Genomic DNA, 21,034 nt, shown 5'->3' on the forward strand with positions numbered 1-21,034 from the left:
GGCAGGGACTCCACAAATAAATGCCCATTGAGTGGCTACGTGACCTTCCCAGGGGAGGCAGAAAGACGGTAGGCCGAGTTAAGAGAGAGGAGACTTGGACCTGGACTCACCTCTCCTGCTGTGTGGCCCTGGGAAAATCCTGACCCCCTCTGAACCTCAGTTTTCTCCTCAATAAAATGAGGCCATTAGAGAAGCTGGTATCTTTAAGCTTCCTGTGTTATCATAAATCCTACCTGCCGCCTCCCCACCAGCTTGCATGGACAATGCTGCTTCTTCTGGGTGCCACGCAGACTGGGTCCCGTCCCTGCCCCTCACCCCACCCGTGTGTGCCCTGCCCCCTTCACAACAGTTACCATCAGTGCTCACTGACCTTTCAGCACGCTGGCCATTAGCTCCGCAATCCCATGAATCCTCCCAACATGCCCTGCCAGCTAAGGGCTGTTCATCATCATGCCCATCTTGCAGATGGGGAAAACCGAGCCTCAGAAAGGCCGAGTCAAGAGGCTTCAAGGATCACAGCCAGTGACTGGTGCAGGTGGTATTCAAACCCCAAATTTGAGACTTCAGCTACTGTGCTCCCCACCCCTGGCCGGACTGGACCTGGGTTACAAGACAGATATTTACAGAGGGCCTATTGTGTGCCAAGCACCGTTCCAGGCTCTAGAGACAAATCAGGGAACAAAAACAGTTCACTGTCCTCATGGGGTTCATGAGCTAGAGGAGGCAGAGGTAGACAAACAAGTAAATAAGTAACAGTGGAATGTCATGCCAGGTGTCCCGAAGGAGAGTAAAGGGGAGAAGGGAAGGGAGTGTGGTCTTTGTTGGTGAGATGTTTAGAAACATGGAAGAGTTGACCATTTGGAGGGAGACCAAGCTGGAAAGGGAGACCCAGTGCAGTTAACACTCGAGACCATCCAAGAATGAGCCTAAGCCCTTGTGCACCCACGTTCCCCTCTCCCCGAGGACCAGAACCAGCAAAGTCCCTCACCTGTAGGCAGCAGGTATCTCAGCGCCAGCAGCACCAGGAGCCACTGCCGGCCTCCAGGGCTGCCCTGCCACGGGCCGGCCATTCAAGGCATCAGGAAGGCGTGGGGGCCACTCCTTGCCCTTGGTGCAGCCCCCCGGCTGAGCCCACAGACATGACCGGTGCCTCCTCCCCACGGCCAGGCCACCAGGTGGCTGAGATCCCGCGGGTATCAAATGTGCTCAATTGGCCTAATCCCTCTGAGCCTGGGTGGGGCTGGGAAAGGCCCCCTCGCCTGGTCCCAGGCCCTGATTGGCTCCCTGGCCCTTGGTTCAGCCTGCTTGGGTTCTCAGGAAGACAAGGACCCATGGGTGTGAGGTAGCCTGCCGGGCTCCCCCATGATGTCAGGGAAAGACTCCATCAGACATCACTTCCCCAGCATGTCCCCTAGACCCAGGGCCCCTTCACTGCTGTCTTAGGCCACAGGCACTTTTGCTGCCTTCCTGAGCTCCCCTCCTCCACTGAAAAAAATTCATCTTGCTCTGGGCCCTGCATGTTGGGTTTCGGGTCCTGTGTGCAGGAGGTGGTCTCTGCTCCCTTCGCAGCCCAGTGCTTCCCTCCTGGGTCATTGTTCTCTCGCTCTGTCTTCACACCAGCTCACACCCCTGCAGTTCTGAACCTCGTATCTTCCCCAAAGCCCCATATGCTGATCCTTTCTATTCCTTCAGCCTCACATGCTGTTCCCTCCGCCCACTTAGCAAATGACTGCTCATCCTACAAGACCCTATGGTACGCCCTTGACCCACTGAGGAGGTTGTTCGTATTGTCCCCTGTGCCAGCACCTTGCTGCTATTTGCCTCTCTGACCAGCTGAACTCACTTTTTGCACCTATGTATTCTCAAGGCTGCTCTGTTTCAAGCCTATGAGCTCCATCTACTCATCCATCCATCCATCCATCCATCCATTCATCCATTCATGTAACATGTACTGAGTACCTACTGTGTGTGTTGAGGGGGCATTTTTCCAGGTTCAAAGGACACAGCATCCAATGGACAAAACAGACAGACATCTCTGCCTTCTAGGGAGACAGATCCTAAACAAGCAAATAAATATAACAAGGTCATTTCAGATACCAGTAACTATTAGGAAGGGAGTCAAAAGAGGGAGAAGTCAGTGACTCATCAAGGAGGGTTGCACAGGGGACACTCCCTTCAGGCCGGGTGGTCAAGGAAGGCATCTGAGGATGTGTTATATACACATGACAAAGCTCCAAATGCCTGGGGAAGAGCATTGTTGGCAACAGCAAATGCAAAGGCCCTGGGGTGGGAATGTTCCTGAGGCCACTGTGGCTGAGTCAGGGGGAGAGACACACAGAAGTGAGTGGAGAGAATAAGATCTGACGGACAGAGCTCAGTCCTATTGCTCATCTCCAGTACATAACAATTTAGAATATGTTTGCTGAATGAGTAAGTACATGAATAAATTAATGAATGGGGGGCTGAGTGAATGGATGAAAATATTCAGTAAAAATGTACTTGACATTGCAATAAGGAAGAACGAATCTGACTCCATATTAGATCTGTTCCTTTGACTCTGACCCTGTGTGTGCTCTGTCTCCTGGGCTTTGTCATGCTGGGTCTGCACCTTTTGTGAAAAAATGTTGCCTAGCATCTGAAATGTAAGGACAGCCCGTTCTCAAGGCTCTGACCTTTAAAGGTATAAAGGTCACTTTCCTATTTATATAGAGATAAAAAGTTGCAGAATAGAAAATAACACTTGTTTCAGGTTTACAGGGACACCATGACCTGACCCACGTGGACAGCTGCAAGAACAAAGGACTCCGACACCAGGAAGTTTGCACCAACCAACCCCCCCCCCCCCCACTTCTTAGTATAAAAGGAGCCTAAATTCTGACTTGGGTAAGATGGTTTTCCAGGCCACTAGTCTGCCACCTACTAGGTCAGCCGGCTTTTCAAATAAAGTCGTTATTCCTTGCCCCAACAGCTCGTCCCCTGATTTATTGGCCTGCGATGCAGTGAGCAGAACGAGTTTGGCCTCTGTAACAACATGAGTGAGGGGAAATCAAAGAGGGCCACCCAGAGGAGGCACTTGATTCCTTTGGGTTACACTGCCCACAAGCCTCCCTTTGCAAATGCAGCACAGGGGGCAGGGGTGACCAGTGTCCCTTAACATGGATGAGTTTTTCAGCCAAACTGGACCCAGAGCCCAGAGCCCAGAGGGTCTGAGCAGAACTTCTGGCTCCTGAGTCCTCCAGCTCCCTCGAGCCCACCAAGAAGCTGTATCCCCCTCGTCCTGCTGGGCAGTGCAGGAACCTTGCCCAGAAGCGGCATTAGTAACTGAGCCGTCCCATTGTCCTTAAGCTGTGGCTCCACTGTCTCCTCCCACGTGACCAAGGGAAAGGGTCAGGAGGATGGGGGAGGGGGCTTGACACTGCTCAGCTCTTCGCGATGTAAATGCAGGATCTGAGTCTGGGTCCAACAGAACCAGGACCCCGGGTCAGGCTAAGAAAGACTAGATTCCCGGGATTTGGTTCTGTCTCCCCAAATTCTGGTGCATTTGCCACACATATCAGCCCCCAGGTAAGCCCAGTGGTCAAGTATATGGGCGCTGGAGCCTGATGGCCAGAGTCCAAATTCTGCCTTGTCTCTCCACCAGCTGTGTGACCTTGGGCAAGTTACTCAACCTCTCTGAGCCTCCAGTCTCCTCACTTGCCAATGGGGATAAGAAACCACCTCATAGGGAGCTGTGTAAAGAGGTTAGGATGGCCTGGCTCACAGGAGGCCTGCTCTGTGAGTGTGTTGTACTAAATACAAGCAGGAGTAGTGAGGCGCCTTGAACCTGCCCTTCCTGCTCTCATTCCTGGGAATACAATTCGATTCTCATCACACCCGAGGGAACTCAGGGCCTCGTGCAAGCTCAGTTTATACATGAGGAAACTAAGGCTCAGAGCTCGTGGGCACATGGCCAGTGAGTGCTGGTGCCGCGGAGGGCTGGGCTGGGAGCCCAGCCGAGGAGAACATGGTGGGTGACATCCTGGTGAGCTGCTCAAGCCAAAGCACAGGGGGGTGCTGCCCCCAGGGCAGCGGAGCAGGGACAGGGAGGTCTGGGTCTCAGTCCTGCTGTGTGGCCCTGAGCAAGCCACCTAACCTCTCTGAGCCTCAGTTGCCTATCTGCAAGGTGGAGATGATTCCTACCACAGGAGGCAAGAGTTCAGTGAGATAAGGCACTCAGCTTAGCCTAGAGCAATGGTTCTTAATGGTGTGTGTGTATGTGATTTTTGGCAATGTCTGGAAATATTTGCAATGTCTGGAGGGGATATTTTGCAATGTCCAGAGACATTTCTGGCTGGCACAACTGGAGGAGAGAGTGTCATTGGTACCCTGTGGGTGGAGGCAGGGGAAACCACTCAACATTCCACAAGGCGCGGGATGGTCCCACAACTAAGAATTATCTGGCCTCGAATGTCCAGAGTGTCGAGGTAGGGAAGAGGGTGGGAAGGGATAAATTGGGAGTTCGAGATTTGCAGATACTAACTACTGTATAGAAAATAGATAAACAACAAGTTTCTTCTGTGCAGCACAGGGAACTATATTCAGTATCTTGCAGTAACCTATAATGAAAAAGGATATGAAAATGAATATATACATATATGTCTGACTGAAACATTATGCTGTACACCAGAAATTGACACATTGTAAACTGACTATACTTCAATTTTTAAAAAGTAAAAAAAAAAAAAAGAAAGAAAGGGGAAAAAAAGTGTCAAGATAGAGAATCCCTGGTCCAGGGCAGAGTAATTGCTACTCAGTGCGCGCTCTAATGAGTATTATTAACAAATAAAAGTATCTGTCCTGATGTGGGGCACCTTTTACATGCTCGTGACAAATTAACACCTCTTCTTTCCAGGGCAAAACCTTAGTCACCAAACAGATCAGAAATACCTAGCCCAGTGCTGTCCAGTAGAAAAAGAATATGAACCATACATGCAGTTTTAAACTTTCTAGCAGCCACACGTTGCAAAGTAAAAAGAAAAGGGTAAAATTAATTTTGATCATGAATTTTATGGAACTCAACCTATCGAAAAGTACTGTCGCATCGACACATAATCAACGTCACAAATTATGATTGTTTTTTCATTGAAGGCTAGTTGATTTACAATGTGTTAGTTTCTGGTGTACAGCATAGCGATTCGGTTGTATATATATACACACATCTATATATATATACACACATCTATATATATATTCCTTTTCATATTCTTTTTCATTATAGGTTATTACAAGGTATTGAATATACTTCCCTATGCTCTGCAGTAGGACCTTGTTCATCTGTTTACGTATAGTAGTATGTGTAAATTCCGAACTCTCAGTTTATCCCTCCCCCTGCTTTCCCCTAACATGACAAATTATTAATGAGATGTTTTACATTCTTTTTTTCACACTAAGTTCTTTAAAATCCAGTGTGTATTTTACATGGTCAGCGCATCTCAATTCAGATGCCAGATTTTCATTAGAGTCACTTGATCTGTATTTAGATTTCATGGAATTTACAGTTAAAAAAAGTAGACTCCTATACCGAAGTTATTTCCAAATGCACTTACATGTTTTCTGATCACTGAGTGGAGTCTCAGTTTTCACATTTAAGTTGAAATTAAACAAAATTATAGATTCAGTTCTGCAGACTGAGTAGCCACATTTCAAGGGCTCGGTGGCCACATGTGGCTACTGGCTGCCGTCCTGGACAACAGAGCTCGGAAGCAGCCAACAAGAAGACAGGGTAGCTCTTGACGGACCAAGAGGAATAATTTCCAGAGTGCACTGTTGGACAAATAAATAAAATTTTTGAAACAAAAATTTAAAAAAATAGAATAAGACATAAAAATAGAATCAAAAGAGGGGAAGGGGACCAGCATGTTTAAACAGATTCCTCTGAAACAAAACAAAACAAACATCTTCCTCTGACCTATGTGTTTGTACAGAAAATGTCCAGACAGACACACAGAAAAGCGTGGTTATCCCAGTATGTGAGGGAATAAAAAGAGGGCTTTCACATCTTCATAAACACTCATCAATATTGTCTAGATGCTTTTCAGCAAGAATGCCTGACTCTGGTAAATTAATTTATCCATTCGACAAATATTCACCATATATCTGCTCTGAGTGAGGTCACGGCTCATCTCAGCTCACAAGAGCCAATTATCAAATTGTCAGGAGTCCTGCAAACAAGTTTTTTTTTTTTTTTAAGCACAGGCATCATTAAAAATTTAACTATATAAACTTAGGATTAAATATATTAAAAAACAAAGGTAATAAATACATACTCAAGACTCATCACTTCCTGATTATGTTACTGAGCAATTATGTTAATGTTCCATGAGCTTGACATTGTCTATTGCATCTTCATGGTGAGAATTCGGAGCTACTGCACATCCCTTCCTAACTCCACGTTCCACGACGTGACTCTGTTGCTTGCGATCAGCCAATGACGGGAGTGCTGACACCACGGGAACTGGCAAACACTACAAACAGGATCCCCCCCACCCCACCCCAAGAGCTGGTTGTTAAGTGTTTTCCAGCACGCCCGGCCACAGTCCTGCTGCAGATGGTGGTGTTACAGTGGGAAGCAAGACATACGAGACCCCTGTCCCTGTGAAGTTCACGCTTTGGGAAGAAGAACACAAACCAATGGCTATGTTCTTGACACTTTTCCAGCTAGTTACTTTATTTTCTAAGAAATGTTTCAGTCATATGCCTTGTAGACTCTATTGTTGTTTTTCACCAACTTCCCAGAAAGTACAATTGTGATTTCTGGCCTCCACGTACACCTCTTCCTGGAATGCTCTTTCTGTTCATCCACCCCTCCCCACTTCACCTGGCTAACTCAGCTCGGCGGGGGTAATCTTCCAGAAAGCCTTCTCTGTTTTCCCCACCCCTACATCGGACGCCCTCCTGTGCAGGCCCCTGCCCCGGGCATAGCTCCAATCAGGGCGATGTTCATCTCTGGCACATTTCTGGGAACTCATAAGTGCTCCATAAAGGAATGAATGAGACCAACAACAGGGAAGACAGATACCAGCATACACACCATACTCGTCATTTGCTCAGGCCCAGGCAGACATCATCAATCAATCTTGCTGATTTTATTCCCACGGGCAGAGAAAATTCATTAACAATATGGTGTTTGCTGGAGATTTCAGGCCCCCAAAGACCTTTGAGCAAGGGGCTCCCAGAACAGCTTCCTCCACCACTGAGCTGTGTAGAGGCCTCCTCCTTCCCCAGTGACCCCCGATCTTGGTCCCCAAAGCCCACAAAACACCCTCCCTGCTGCCCCCCAAGCTGCAGACACCTCGTGTACTTAACTTCCTGCTTTGACACAGTGCCTTTTGAATTTGCCTCTGGTCTCCTCATGGGAATCAGCCTTGAGGCTGAGTGAGGGAAAAACCACAGAGTCTTAGAGCTGCCTTCCCCTCCGACTGACCACCAGCCCTGGCTGCAAACTTGTGCCTCTTCCTGCTGACCCTAAAACAGGGTATCAATAGCTCTGTGGACCCCCAGAAAACTGACGGAGGGGTTCATCAGTAGTAATGATGGTAACTGAGTACTCACTGTTTGTCATGTGGCCCTAAACTCTCCACGCACATTATGTTTAATCATCCCATAATCCAAAGAGGCGGATATCATTATTACTATTGTCCACATTTTACAGAGAGAAAACTGAGGCATAGAGGAGATAAGGACTTTGCCCAAGGTGACCCAGCTCGCAAGGCGCAGATCTGAGACAGGAGGGAAGAGGGCAGGGCACAAACACTAAAAGAATGATATAAATAAAATAAAATGAATATAATAAAAATGAATATATGTACAGATATGCATGACTGGGACATTATGCTGTACACCAGAAATGGACACAATATTGTACACTGACTGTACTTCAATAAAAAATATTTTAAATAAGTCAATTATACCTCAGTAAAGATAAATTAAAACCTTCAAATCCTGTTTATACAAAGACTTGTAAGTGAATGTTCACAGCGGCATTACTCATAACAGCCAAAAAGTGCAAACAACACAAATGTCCATCAACGGATGAATGGATAGATAAACAAAATGTGGTATCTTAGCACATATAATCAACATAAAATGGAATGTTACCTGGCCATACAAAGGAATGAAGGATAAACCTTGCAAACATTATGCTAAGTGAAAAAAGCCAGTCTCAAAGACCATATATTGTACATTCCACTTATGAAAAAGGCCCAGAATCAGCAAATCTATAGAGACAAAAATTAGATTCATGGTTGCCCGGGACTGGGGGCTGTGGGGTGGGGAGGAAACGGTGTATGGGGAATGTTACTGAGTATGAAGTTTCTTTTTGGGGTAATGGAAATCTTTTAAACTTGATTGAGGTGATGGTTGCACAGCTCTGAAAAGATGTAAAAGCCATTTAACTGTACACTTTATTTTTTATTTTTTGAACCATCCATAAGTTTAATTTATTTATTTAATGGACGTACAGTCAGTTACAATGTGTCAATTTCTGGCATACAGCATGTTTGTCATACACATACCTACATATACTCTTTTTCATGTTCTTTTTCATTATAAGTTACTACAAGATATTGAATATAGTTCCCTGTGCTATACAGAAGAAATTTATTTTTTGTGACTTGTACACTTCAGTGGGTGAATGTATGCTTTCTGAATTATAGCTCAATAAAGCTGTTAGAAAGAAAATTACAAGGTACCCCTCCACCCTCATCCCTATTTTGTTCCTCAAAAAAATGGGATCACATATCTTCCTTAATTTACTTATTATGTTCATGGACTCTGACACTAGCATGTTAGCTCCTGGTGGACAGAGGGTTCACCAAGCAATCCACTGTATTCCCAGGTCTAAGACTTGTCAGGAACATTGTAGGACCCCTGTGAACATCTGCTAAGGGAAGGCTGAGTGTCCTAAACGTCCAACTACTCTGTCAATCTTGTCTCTCCACCTTCGCTGTGTCCGCCTCCGAATCCCGCCTTGGTCCTCATCCCCCTGATGAAGTGGACACTATATCCCACCTTGTCCCAAGGTCGCCTCTGGACTCCATAAATGTTTGTTGTTGCAGTTTTAATCGTGATCGCAGTATCTTCCCCTCTCTCTCCCCCACCGCCTCTGTCTCTCTCTCTCTCTCCCCGCCTCGCAAAGAACAAGGGTCCAGTGAACCTTACCCAGTTGGACCCCAGACACTGCGGATCCTGGGTGCAGTGGGAAGAGGGGACAGATTCAGGGAGCCTGAGGTTGCGACGGATGGGAAATTCGGAACACTTAAGGCCGCTCTCCTAATGTGCCCCAACTGGGGAAGCCCTTGGGAAGCTATGAGTTTGTGAAGGCGCTGGGGTGGGAGTGGGGTAAGGAACAAAGATTAGTAAGTCTGTGCCTGGTACAGAGCGCCCCCCTCCGGGAACTTCAGTTCCAAGGACTTGAGGGACAGGAGGCGTCTTCGCTATGTGTTTTGCTGCCCCCGTGTGTCTTAATTTGGAACTGCATGATTTCAGAGCGTCCAGGCCAGCACCAACGTCCAGCTTTGAGAGAGAAGGCCCTCAACCTCCCCGTGACACTGTGGGTCAATCCGCCTGAAAGGATGTCTCTAGGAATATGTTGGTGCATCAGGCAGCCTCTAAGATGGCTAATATCCCAAAGGCCCCTGCCCTTTAGAGTTTACCCTGGGTGTAATGCCCTCTCCTTGAATGTGGGCTGGACATGTGACTTGCCTGCAACAAATGGAATACAGCAAAAATGATTAAAAATTCATTCTCATATTAGATTGTAACGATAGTGACTTATATCTTGTTTGCATCCTCCTCCTCCTCATCTTCACTCATCCTTTCCTGTCTCCCCCTTCTCTCTCTCTCCCTCCCTCTCTGTCTCTGTCTCTCTCTGCCCTATAAAAAGCTCCATATGTCCAGGAACTGTCATCAATGACTAAAGAACTGAGATCGTCTCAGTGTCAGGTTAAAATACATGAAATGACCACAGTCCCTGCTAACATCTCTTTTTTTAAAATACAATATTAAAAAAATATTTGGGGGGCAGAGGCAATTACATTTTTTTTAAATTTATTTTTTAATGGATATACTGGGGATTAAACCCAGGACCTCATGCATGCTAAACACACACTCTACCACTGAGCTATCCCCTCCCCTGATGCTAACGTCTTGACTGCAGCCTTATAGAGACCCTGAGCCACAGTCACCTAGCTAAGCCACGCCCAGTTTCTTGCACTACAGAAACTCTAAGACAATAACTGTTGGTTTTTTAAGCCAAGTTCTATGTTGGGTTTATAACGCTTGCGAGATTGTGTTCCAGGATTAAGAAGAAAATAAATCTTATATATATATATATATATATATATATATATATATATATATATATATATATACACACACACACACACACACACACACACACACACACACACATACACACTAAATATATAAATAAAAAAAATAAATAAATAAAATATATATATATATAAAAACATGGACAACCCCTTAAAACTTATTTAAATACTAACTTGTTCCTGACTTTGCATGTGCAGTTCCCTTCTTCTGGGACACTGTTCCCACTTTTTTCAGAAGAGTACTTTCCCTCTTGGCCTGATTCAGGGCTCAGCTCAGAGGTCACCTTAATAGAGACTCATTGCTCTCAGAAACCCCCAACCTTAATAGAGACTGAAATCCCCAGATTAAAATACCACCCTCCCCCTTGGCCGCTGTCACATACCCTTGGTTATGCCTTTGAAGTCCTTCTCACCCGTGGTAATGACTTGGCACATGGATTATCTCTTTGTTTATGGTGTTTTCCCTGCTGAACTGGGAATAGCTGACTTGTTTTCTATTGTTCAATTTTATTTTTAAATGAGTATTAGTGAAGTTAACTTTTTCTCTGGTGTACCGTTCTTGTTGGTTTATCCCGTGTAGATTTGTGGGATCTGGAGAGGCAGCACCATTTAAGTTTTCTAGCCCCTTCAGAGTCACTGTTCTGATACCAAGATACAGAACGGTTACCTCGTTCCCTCCCCGCCAAGAAGCTCCCTTGCGCTAAACCTCTGCAGTCACAGGGAAGGGCGTCTCTCTCCATCTCCCTCTCCCTCTCCCTCTCTCTCACTGTTCTATTGCCAGTGCTTACAACAGTAGCTGGCATAAACTAGGCACTTGGTAAATATGTGTTGAATGAATCATAAAACATATATCAATGCTGACAGATGTTGGAAGTTGATATTGTAAGGGCCACCAGGACAACTCTCACCTGGAGTCGTGGCCTTAACTTCTTAACACAAGACAGGGCAGAGATAGTTTGGCTGACAGAATCTTAAGAGATTTTTATTGGGGCGGGGCATCCCTCATTGCACAGGAGAGGGAAAGAGGTTAAAAAAGTGCTTCAACTCAGACAAGAAACACGTGTTCACGGAATTCTGTGAGCCCCCAGGTTCTAATCCATTCCCATCGCTGGCCACTCCAGTCCGCTCCCCACAGGACTGTAACCACTTACATTCATGTGGCAGGAGGGCTGTGAATCAACTTTCCCCTGAGTTGGGATTATTCCAAAAAGATTCATGGGTTCCCCTTGGCCAACTCTAGTATTCTGCTGGGTTTTTAAATTTTTTTTAATGGGGGGGATAATTTTAGGTTTGTTTGTTTGTTTTAAACAGAGTTACTGGGGATTGAACCCAGGACCTTGTGCATCCGAGGCATGCATTCTACCACTAAGCTATACCCTCCCCCTCCAGTATTCTTAAATTCTGGATTTTCTTCACCAGACTATCTACCAGAAAGTGAATTTTTCACTGTCTGTCCAACCTACCAGAGGGCCAGGGCTGGAGGTCTGTTTGTTCAACTGAGAAAGCCTAATTTAACTCTCTTGAAAGGAAAGCAACAGAAGCAAGTTAGATGTACGATTATTCAAAGCCATTCTGCTTAAGAGGGTGTCAGCTCCTTAGCACCATTTGAAAACTTCTGGCCCCATTCAGAGTCACTGCCCATTTCATTCTAGTCATAGATCTCTGTGTGTGTATTAGGGCTACTCCACACTAGACATAAATATAATGTGCTGCTTTCATAGGAACTTCAGAATGATGAAATGAGACAGTGCAGAGAAACGTGGTAAATCGACAGATGACTGGATAAAGAAGTTGTGGTATATATACAATGGAATACTACTCTGCCATAAAAAGAATAAAATAATGCCACTTGCAGCAACATGGGTGGACCTAGAGATCGTCATCCTAAGTGAAGTAAGCGAGAAAGAGAAAGAAAAATACCATTTGATATCACTCACATGTGGAATCTGAAAAAAAAAAAAGGACACTATGAACTCATCTACAAAACAAAAACAGATTTGCAGATATAGTAAACAATCCTGTGGTTTCCAGGGAAAGGGATATGGGGGAAGGGATACATTTGGGAGTTTGAGATTTACAAATGTTAGCCACTATATATAACAATAGGTTAAAAAAAGTTTCTTCTGTATAGCACAGAGAAATATGTTCAAAATCTTGTAATAACCTTTAATGAAAAAGTATGAAAATAAATATGTTATGTATGTGCATGACTGGGACATTGTGCTGTACACCAGAAATCGACATACTGTAATTGACCATACTTCAGTTAAAAAACAAAGAAACGTGGTAAGATGGCATAAGGAAAATCTGCAATAAACAAATTTCACTTCCTGGTATAAGCAGTGTATACATTCCACAGGCACATATGTCAGTTGAGACATGCCTCGATTTTTTCCTTGGGTTTAGAGATTCATGATTCAATTGACTGGTATCTTCCTCTTTGTCTGTGAAGATACATGCCATCCAGCGATGGTTCCTCTGCTTTCTTAGTGCACGGTCTGAATCTCTTTCTCCCCTGTGCCTCACACAACTTTTATCTAGCACAAGCCATCTTGCTCTGCCAGAAGATAGGATAAGTGATGGGAGTGGGTAGGGGCTGTCTAACTCATCCACTTGCCCCCTGACTTTGGTCCCTGGAAGTCAAGTTAACTGCCTGGTTCTTTGGAGAAAGGCCCAACTCAGGTTGGTCCTAATGCCCTAATGACCTAGCATCCCCAAGTCATTCACCGTAACAAGATTTTTCCCTTCATGGATGCATTCTTCTCTCTCTTTCTCTTGCTCTCTCATCTTTCCAAGTGTCGTCGTGTTTTTCTGAGACGCTTTTTCTCCTCCCTTTGCCTGAACACCACCATCTTATACTTTGGGTTTTGGGATCATCCCTCCCAGGAGACTTTCCCTGATTCTTCCTTCCAGACTCTGCTGGGTGTTCCGACTGTACTCCATCATTCCACTCAGGTTCATATTCCATTCTATTATAACTAAGTGTTCAATATCTTCTCCCACACTCAACTATAAACTGTGGGGGCATTTGTATCTCCTGCTCATGACACTATGTCCAGCATCTAACATCAAACCCAGAATAGACACTCAGTAAATATTTGTTGAGTGCTCAATGGGTTCTGAACCAGGATAAATCGAATCTGCTAGAACTAGACAAATCCTTGTAGGAATGCAGCATGAGACAGACCCAAAAGGACCCTTAGTAGCCCCAGTAATTGAGAAATATAGTTACAGGGCTACCGTGAGGTTACCTTTAAAGCTTCTGCAATTGAAGTCAAAGTGGTTGCTCTCCCAACCCACACAATCCCAAATTTTTGCCCAAGAACCCAGATGTTTCGATCTTAACTCTCTGGAAGCTCCCAGGTGTCCTGGTGGTCAAGAAGATGAGGTGATTTTTCTGTTAAAAAGTTTCTTCAGGGCCCCCTTCAGGTCTGTGTTCCTCAGGCTGTAGATAACGGGGTTCAGCATGGGGGTGACTGCGGTGTACATGACAGCGGATGCCTTCTCCTTCACGGCTGTGCGGACAGACGAAGGACACAGATAGACCCCAATGGTGGTCCCATAGAAGTGGGTGACCACGGACAGGTGGGAGCTGCAGGTGGAAAAGGCTTTCTTCCTGCCACCTGCAGAGGGGACCTTCATGATGGCCGCAATGATGCGAGCATAGGAGGCCAGGATGCAGATGAAAGGTGTGGCTATCACCATCCCTGCCACAATGAACACAAAGATCTCGTTCACCGAGGTGTCAGTGCATGAAAGTCTGAGCAGCGGACTGAGGTCCCAGAAGTAATGAGGCAACTCATTGTTGCCACACAAGACCAGACGGGCCATCAGGAGGATGTGGGTGAGGGAGATGAGGCAGGAAAACACCCATGGGCCACCGACCAGCAGGCCACAGAGGCGTGGGCTCATGATGGTGGCATAATGTAAGGGGTGACAGATAGCCATGAACCTGTCATAAGCCATCACGGCCATTAAGACATGATGCCAAAGAAATGGAAAAAGTACATTTGGGTCAGGCAGCAAGGATAAGATATGGATTTGCTCCTGATCTGGATGCTCACCAGCATTCTGGGGACAGTGTTGGTGGCCAAGCCAAAATCAACCAAGGAGAGGTTGGCTAAGAAGAAATACATGGGGGTGTGGAAGCGAGCATCTGAGCCGATGGCCAGGATGATCAACAGGTTCCCCACTACTGTGACCACATACATGCACAGAAACAGAGCAAAGAGGAGGGCCTCCTGCTCTGGCTTTTCTGAGAGTCCCAGGAGGATAAACCCAGATGCCCTGGTTTGGTTGTCTGGTTCCATAGATGTGCTTCCTCTGGAAGTATTGAAAGGGGGAAGTTACGTGAGTGTTATTGAGATGGTTCTGGAAGATAAGAAGAGATTACACTTAATCTCCAGTCTGTGATATCAACTTACATATGTCTTGCATCTTGAACCAATGATTAAGTGTTTACAGCAACTCATATGTCAATCTTTGGCTCAAGGATGCTCCCCTGAATATTCCTGTTTCAGCCAAAGGTTGAGAGAGTAGACTATGTATAAACCCTTGCTGAAAAAACTACTAAAGGATTTACTTCAAGATAAAACAAATTGAGTCAAGAAAAAAACATTATTCAGGAAGCAATGATTAGCCAAGAAATTGGTATAAACGTAGAAAAAAAGTGAACAAAACATTGACTTTTAAAATATTAACAATATTAATAACAATAATAATGAGAATGTGTTTGTAAATATATGGATTAAAATACCATGCACAAATTATATGAGACAAAAAGGGAAATTAAAATAAAATTGTTGCAACAGCATTTTGGGCTTTCTACATAAAGTGTATGTTGTTAAAACTTAGGTATGACCACCAAAATCACACGTATAGAAACATATAACTTCTAAATTATAGCAGGGGCAGAACCAAAATAGAGATTTTGATCAAGCCACTTTAAGTTAGGAAAGGAGATATAAAGAAGCAATTAAAAATTACAAAATATATAAGTAATTGTAACAAAGGTTTTAAATGGCTTAAACTAATCATTAGGAAAACAGAGATTCAGGTTGGACAAAGAAATCCCCATCACCCCATGTACGCAAGAGACACACCTAAGCGGCAATGACACAGGAGGGCTGAAGGGAGACGTAACACTAAAAACGTGCCAAGAAATACTAACAAAAGGAAGTTTAAAAAGGGAAGCCTCCTACACTGTTGGTGGGAATGTAGTTTGGTGCAGCCATTATGGAAAATAGTACGGAGATCTATAAAAAACTGAAAATAGACTTACCCTATGATCCAGCAATCCCACTCCTGGGCATATATCTGGAGGGACTTTTAATCCAAAAGAGATACATGCACCCCAATGTTCATAGCAGCAGTGTTTACAATACCCAAGACATGGAAGCAACCTAAATGTCCACTGACAGATGATTGGATAAAAAAGTTGCAGGGGTATATATATGTACACACACACACACACACACACACATATATAGTGGAATACTACTCAGCCATCAAGAATAAAACAATTCCATCTACAGCAACATAGATGAACCTGGAGATCGTCATTCTAAGTGAAGTAAGCCAAAAAGAGAAAGAAAAATACCATATGGTATCACTTATATGTGGAATCTAAAAAAAAAAAAAAAGGACACAAATGAACTTATTTATAAACAGAAACAGGCTCACAAACATAGGAAAGAAACTTATGGTTACCAGGAGGGGAAGGAAATGGAAAGGGATAAGTTAGGAGTTCAAGATTTGCAGATACTAACTACTATATATAGAATAAACAATAAGTTTCTACTGTATAGCACAAGGAACTATATTCAGTATCTTGTAGTAACCTATGATGAAAAAGAATATGAAAACAAATATATGTATGTATATGTATGACTGAAACATTATGCTGTACACCAGAAACTGACACAACATTGTAATTCAATTTAAAAATAAATCTATCCATCATTTAGCTATTGACCTATTAAGTCATAATTTTAAATTAAAATTCCTTTCTTCCACCAAAAAAAAGAAAAGAAAAGAAAGAAAACAAACCTATGGTTACCAGGGGGGAAATAAGGTGGGAAGGAATAAATTGGGAGTTTGGGATTTGCCAATACTAACTACTCTATATAAAATAGATAAACAACAAGATCCTACTGTATAGCACAGGGAACTATGTTCAATACCTTGTAATGGCTTATAATGAAAAAGAATATACACACACACACACATATATACACACACACAAGCACACACATATATATATTTGAATCAGTATGCTGTATACCAGAAATTAACACAGCATTGTAAACTGACTATATTTCAATTTTAAAAATCAGTTGTGTTTCTATACACTAATAACAAACTATCTGAAAAATAAATAAATAAAACAATCCCATTTACACTATCATCAAAAAGAATAAAATACCTAGGAATAAATTTTACCAAGGACATGAAAGATCTGTATGCTGAAAACTATAAAATGCTGATGAAAGAAATTAAAGGAGACACAAATGGAAAGATATCCTGTATTCATGGGCTGGAAAAATTAATACTGTGAAAATGTGCATCAACCTATGGAGAGGGAGTAAATATTTGCAAACCAGGTGATAAGGGGATAATATCCAAAATATATAAGGAATTTACACAACTCAAAAGCAAAAACATACATAATCAGCTTAAATAATGGGCAAAGGACCTGAACAGACATTTTTCTAAAGAAGATACACCAGTGGCCAATAGGTACTCAGCCTCACTAATCATCAGAGAAATAAACTCACAACGAAGCACCACTTCACATCTTTTAGGATGGCTTTTATCAAAAAGACAGGATATAACAAGTATTGGTAATGATATGGAGAAAAGGAAATCCTTGTGCCCTCATGGGCCACTGTGGAGAACAGGGTGAGTTTCTCAACAAATTAAAATAGAACTACCAAATGATTCAGTAATCCCACTTCAGAATATATAGCTGAAGTTATCTCTCAAGTGGATATCTGCTCTCCTACATTCATTGCAGTGTTATTCACAATAGGCAAGATATGGAAATAATCTAAGTGTTTAGCAGTGGGAAGTGGATAGAGAAGCTGTGGTGTGGATGTATAGTGGAGTACTATTCAGCCATGAGAGAGAAGGAAATCTTGTCATTTGTTCTGACATGAATTCATCTAGAGGACATTATGCTAAATGAAATATGCCTGGCAGAAAAAGACAAATATTAGATAACCTCACTTATATGTGAAATTTTTTAAAAAGTCAAATTCATTTTCCACCCTGATAATTTGCATGAAGAGAGCAGAGGGGTAGTTACCAGGGCTGTGGAAGACAGGGAGATGCTGGGTCAAAGGGTACAAGCTTTCAGTTGTAAGGAGACTAAGATTTGGGAATCTAATATACAGTCATTATAGGTGACTATAGTTAGTAATACTGTACTGAATACTGGAAACTTGCTGAAAGAATAGATCTTAAAAATTCTCACTTTGGCTTTTTTTTTTTTTTTTTTTTTTTTTTTTTAGCAATTTTTGTCCCACGATCCTTTGGAGATTCTGCTAAAATGATAGGGCCTTCCCCCAGAAAAATACACATTTTGGTATTACTTTGCATACCATTTCAGGGTGTTTACAAAAGTGCCCTACACTCCATGTTAAGGGCTGCTTTTAAAAACGTTCTTTGTAGCCCAGGGAACTATATTCAATATCTTGTAGTAACTTACAGTGAAAAAGAATATGAAAATGAATGTATGTACGTTCATGTATGGCTGAAGCATTGTGCTCTACACCAGAAATTGACACAATGTTGCAAACTGTTCAATAAAAATACTATACTTCAATAAAAAGAATATATATACAAAAAAAGGAGAGAGAAATGCTCTTTGTAGAGGTCTCATGGTTTTCAAAATTGGTTCCCAGACTTACAACTCCCTAACTCCCAGACCTGCATTTCTGCTTGCAGACTCAGCTTTTCCACCTGGATAATTTACATGAACGTAGTGCAGAAAGATGCAAACAGATGATTAGATTCAGATAGACCAGGATTCAAATCCCGGTTCCATTAGTTAATGACTACTAACCTCTCTGAACTTCATTTTCTGTATCTTTAGGCTTCGGAGAAATAATCACTTCTGGGGTTTCCTTGGAGATGAAGTGAGGCAGCACGTGGAAGACGGCTGGTCCAGGGCCCTGCAACGCAGCATGGTCTCAGCCAACATTGGCAGCATCATCTCAGCTTTAAGGAAGGGCCGTGAAAAGAGAAACATCTGGATATGATTCATGGGCTCCCCACTTCCTAGCTAGGTGATCTCAAGCAAGTAGCCTAAGCGCTAAAAAATCTCACTTTCTTGGTCAAAAGGAAATGATAACAATGGTGCTTAACTGAGTTATGGATGTAAAATTGCCTACATAGTATCTGACACAGAATAATATGGTTAGAATAGGCAGTGATTTCTCTTTCTCTTTCTTCCTGGCATGGCAAGTTTACCATGTTTAAAAATAGGTTTTTTTTTTCCCCCCCGGAGCTCCTATTTCCATGAATGAAATCACCATCACTCCAGACACCCGTGATCGAAACATTGATTCTTCCTCCCTCATGACTTCCACTGCCAAAGCCAATCTGTCAATGATTTGCTACATCTTTTACAGCCGAATAGTCAATTTTCATCTAACCCTTCCTCCCACCACCCTGAATCAAGGCTCTCATTAGTTCTGAGTTGCCAAGTACTAGTCTTTAATTAGTCCTCATACATCCATTGTCTCCTCCAAATTGTCATGAAATCACTGCCAGAATAATCTTGCTGAATTACAGCTCTGGCTATATTACTTTTACTCACTTATTTATTCACTCGCTCACTTTTTTCTATAAGCAATTATTGATGGCTGCCACATACCAGGATTTGGGGTGAGGAGTGTGGGCAAAGACATGAACAGACACAGACCCTGTCCTTCAAACACTCAAAAGCAGGGAGTGTGTATCTTCGGTCATTTTTGTGCCCTTGCCTGAGATAAAGAAGGCAGAAACACAGTCTTTCAATACATGCATAAATAAACAATGATTCTCTTTTTTAGTGTTTCCTCTAGCACCACGCACTGTTCTACGTTCTTTGTCAATTTGCTACTCAGAACAACCCAGTGAGGCTGGTTCTGCCTTATGTACAAGGAAATAGAGGCACAAAGAGATGAATAAAATCATACGGGCTTTCACAGATAGAGGGTGGTCAAGAACTAAGCCAAGCAATCTGAATCTACAGCCTACTCTCCTTTTATTTTATTTCTTATTTATTGAAGTACCATCAGTTACAATGTGTCTATTTCTGGTGTACAGCACAATGTCCCAGTCATGCATATATTCATTTTCATATTATTTTTCATTAAAAGTTATTAAAGATATTGAACATAGTTCCTTGTGCTATACAGAAGAAACTTTTTTAAAAATCTGTTTTTACATATAGTGGCTAATATTTTCAAAACTCAATCTCCCAAATTTACCCTTCCCACCCCCTTTCCCTGGTAACCATAAGATTGTTCACTATGTCTGCGAGTCTGTTTCTGTTTTGCAGATGAGTTCATAGTGTCCTTTTTTTCTTTTTTCTTTTTAGATTCCACATATGAGTGATATCATATGGCCTTTTTCTTTCTCTTTCTGTACAGCCTATACACTTAATCTCTATAATTTCAAGAATCAAGAGTGAATTAATGCATTTACAGTTGAGTGAAGGAAACAGATCTAAGAGGCATTTATCAAATTACGCTGAAATAGGCATAATAGAAAACTACCCTGAGATTTTGAGTACTCAAGAAATGTAGCTCAATCAGGCAGTGATCCTTGGGAAGTCTTACGTCTACACAAGAGCATTTATTAACCACCATCGTTCACTGAACAAAGTTCAAATGTCTACCTTCTTATTTAAAAAAACTCCCAATTTTACTAAAAATCTGTACTTGTGCTTTATTTACTGCTGCCCTCCTAAAATTATGTTTTCTGACAGCTTTGGGGGGTATTGTGCCAATCCCTCTCAAAACGCATCCTTCCCCTTAATTTCCTGTCTTTGTGCTTCTTCACATTTCAAATTATTTAATAAATTCTTAATATGTGCTCAGCACTATAATAGACAATTTACGTATATGACATCATCCTAACAACAAACAGTGAGGTAGGGGTCATACTCCTCATCTTACAGGTGTGATGACTGAGGCTCAAAGAGGAGAAAGGATGGGTAGCTCCCGCAGCTATTAAACGGTGAACTTGGTTCCAAACGCACAGCTGCCTGAGTCCAAAGCTCACAGACTCTCCCCTGAGCCATGCTGCCTTCTGCATTCTCTCTTCCTGGAGTTCCTTGGCCCCCTTACCATCCTCTGCCAAATTTCACCTCTACAGTTCCCCCACGTCAAAGATGGTTTGTTATTCTGTGTCCCAGCATCAGATTACAGGTTTATGTCACTCTGTGGCTCTGACAACATTCTACCTGATAGTACCATCATTCGGCTAAAAGATTTAGACTTTTTTTTTTTTTAAATCCCAAGTGGGACTAATGAGTGCCCTGTTGATTAAATTACTAACTGAATCAATGAGCTCATTCTCCTGTCCTGCACACCTAAGCCAGCATCACCTGCTCACTCTTCCACAGATTTTGGGAAAAGTTTAAGGAGGAATTGGGAGCCTCATGTGTTCCCTTA

General features: G+C 42.9%; 1 protein-coding gene across 1 annotated transcript; it reads right to left on the minus strand.

Annotated features, from left to right (window-relative positions):
* Nucleotides 1-13,745: 13,745 nt before the first annotated feature.
* On the minus strand, nt 13,746-14,680 carry OR1M1 (olfactory receptor family 1 subfamily M member 1). The gene is given in 2 exon segments (XM_010954205.3): nt 13,746-14,353; nt 14,356-14,680. Coding segments are annotated over 2 exon segments (933 nt in total).
* Between the last annotated feature and the right edge of the window lie 6,354 nt (nt 14,681-21,034).

This window comes from Camelus bactrianus, chromosome 22 (genome assembly GCF_048773025.1).
Source record: "Camelus bactrianus isolate YW-2024 breed Bactrian camel chromosome 22, ASM4877302v1, whole genome shotgun sequence".
Lineage (NCBI taxonomy): Eukaryota > Metazoa > Chordata > Mammalia > Artiodactyla > Camelidae > Camelus > Camelus bactrianus.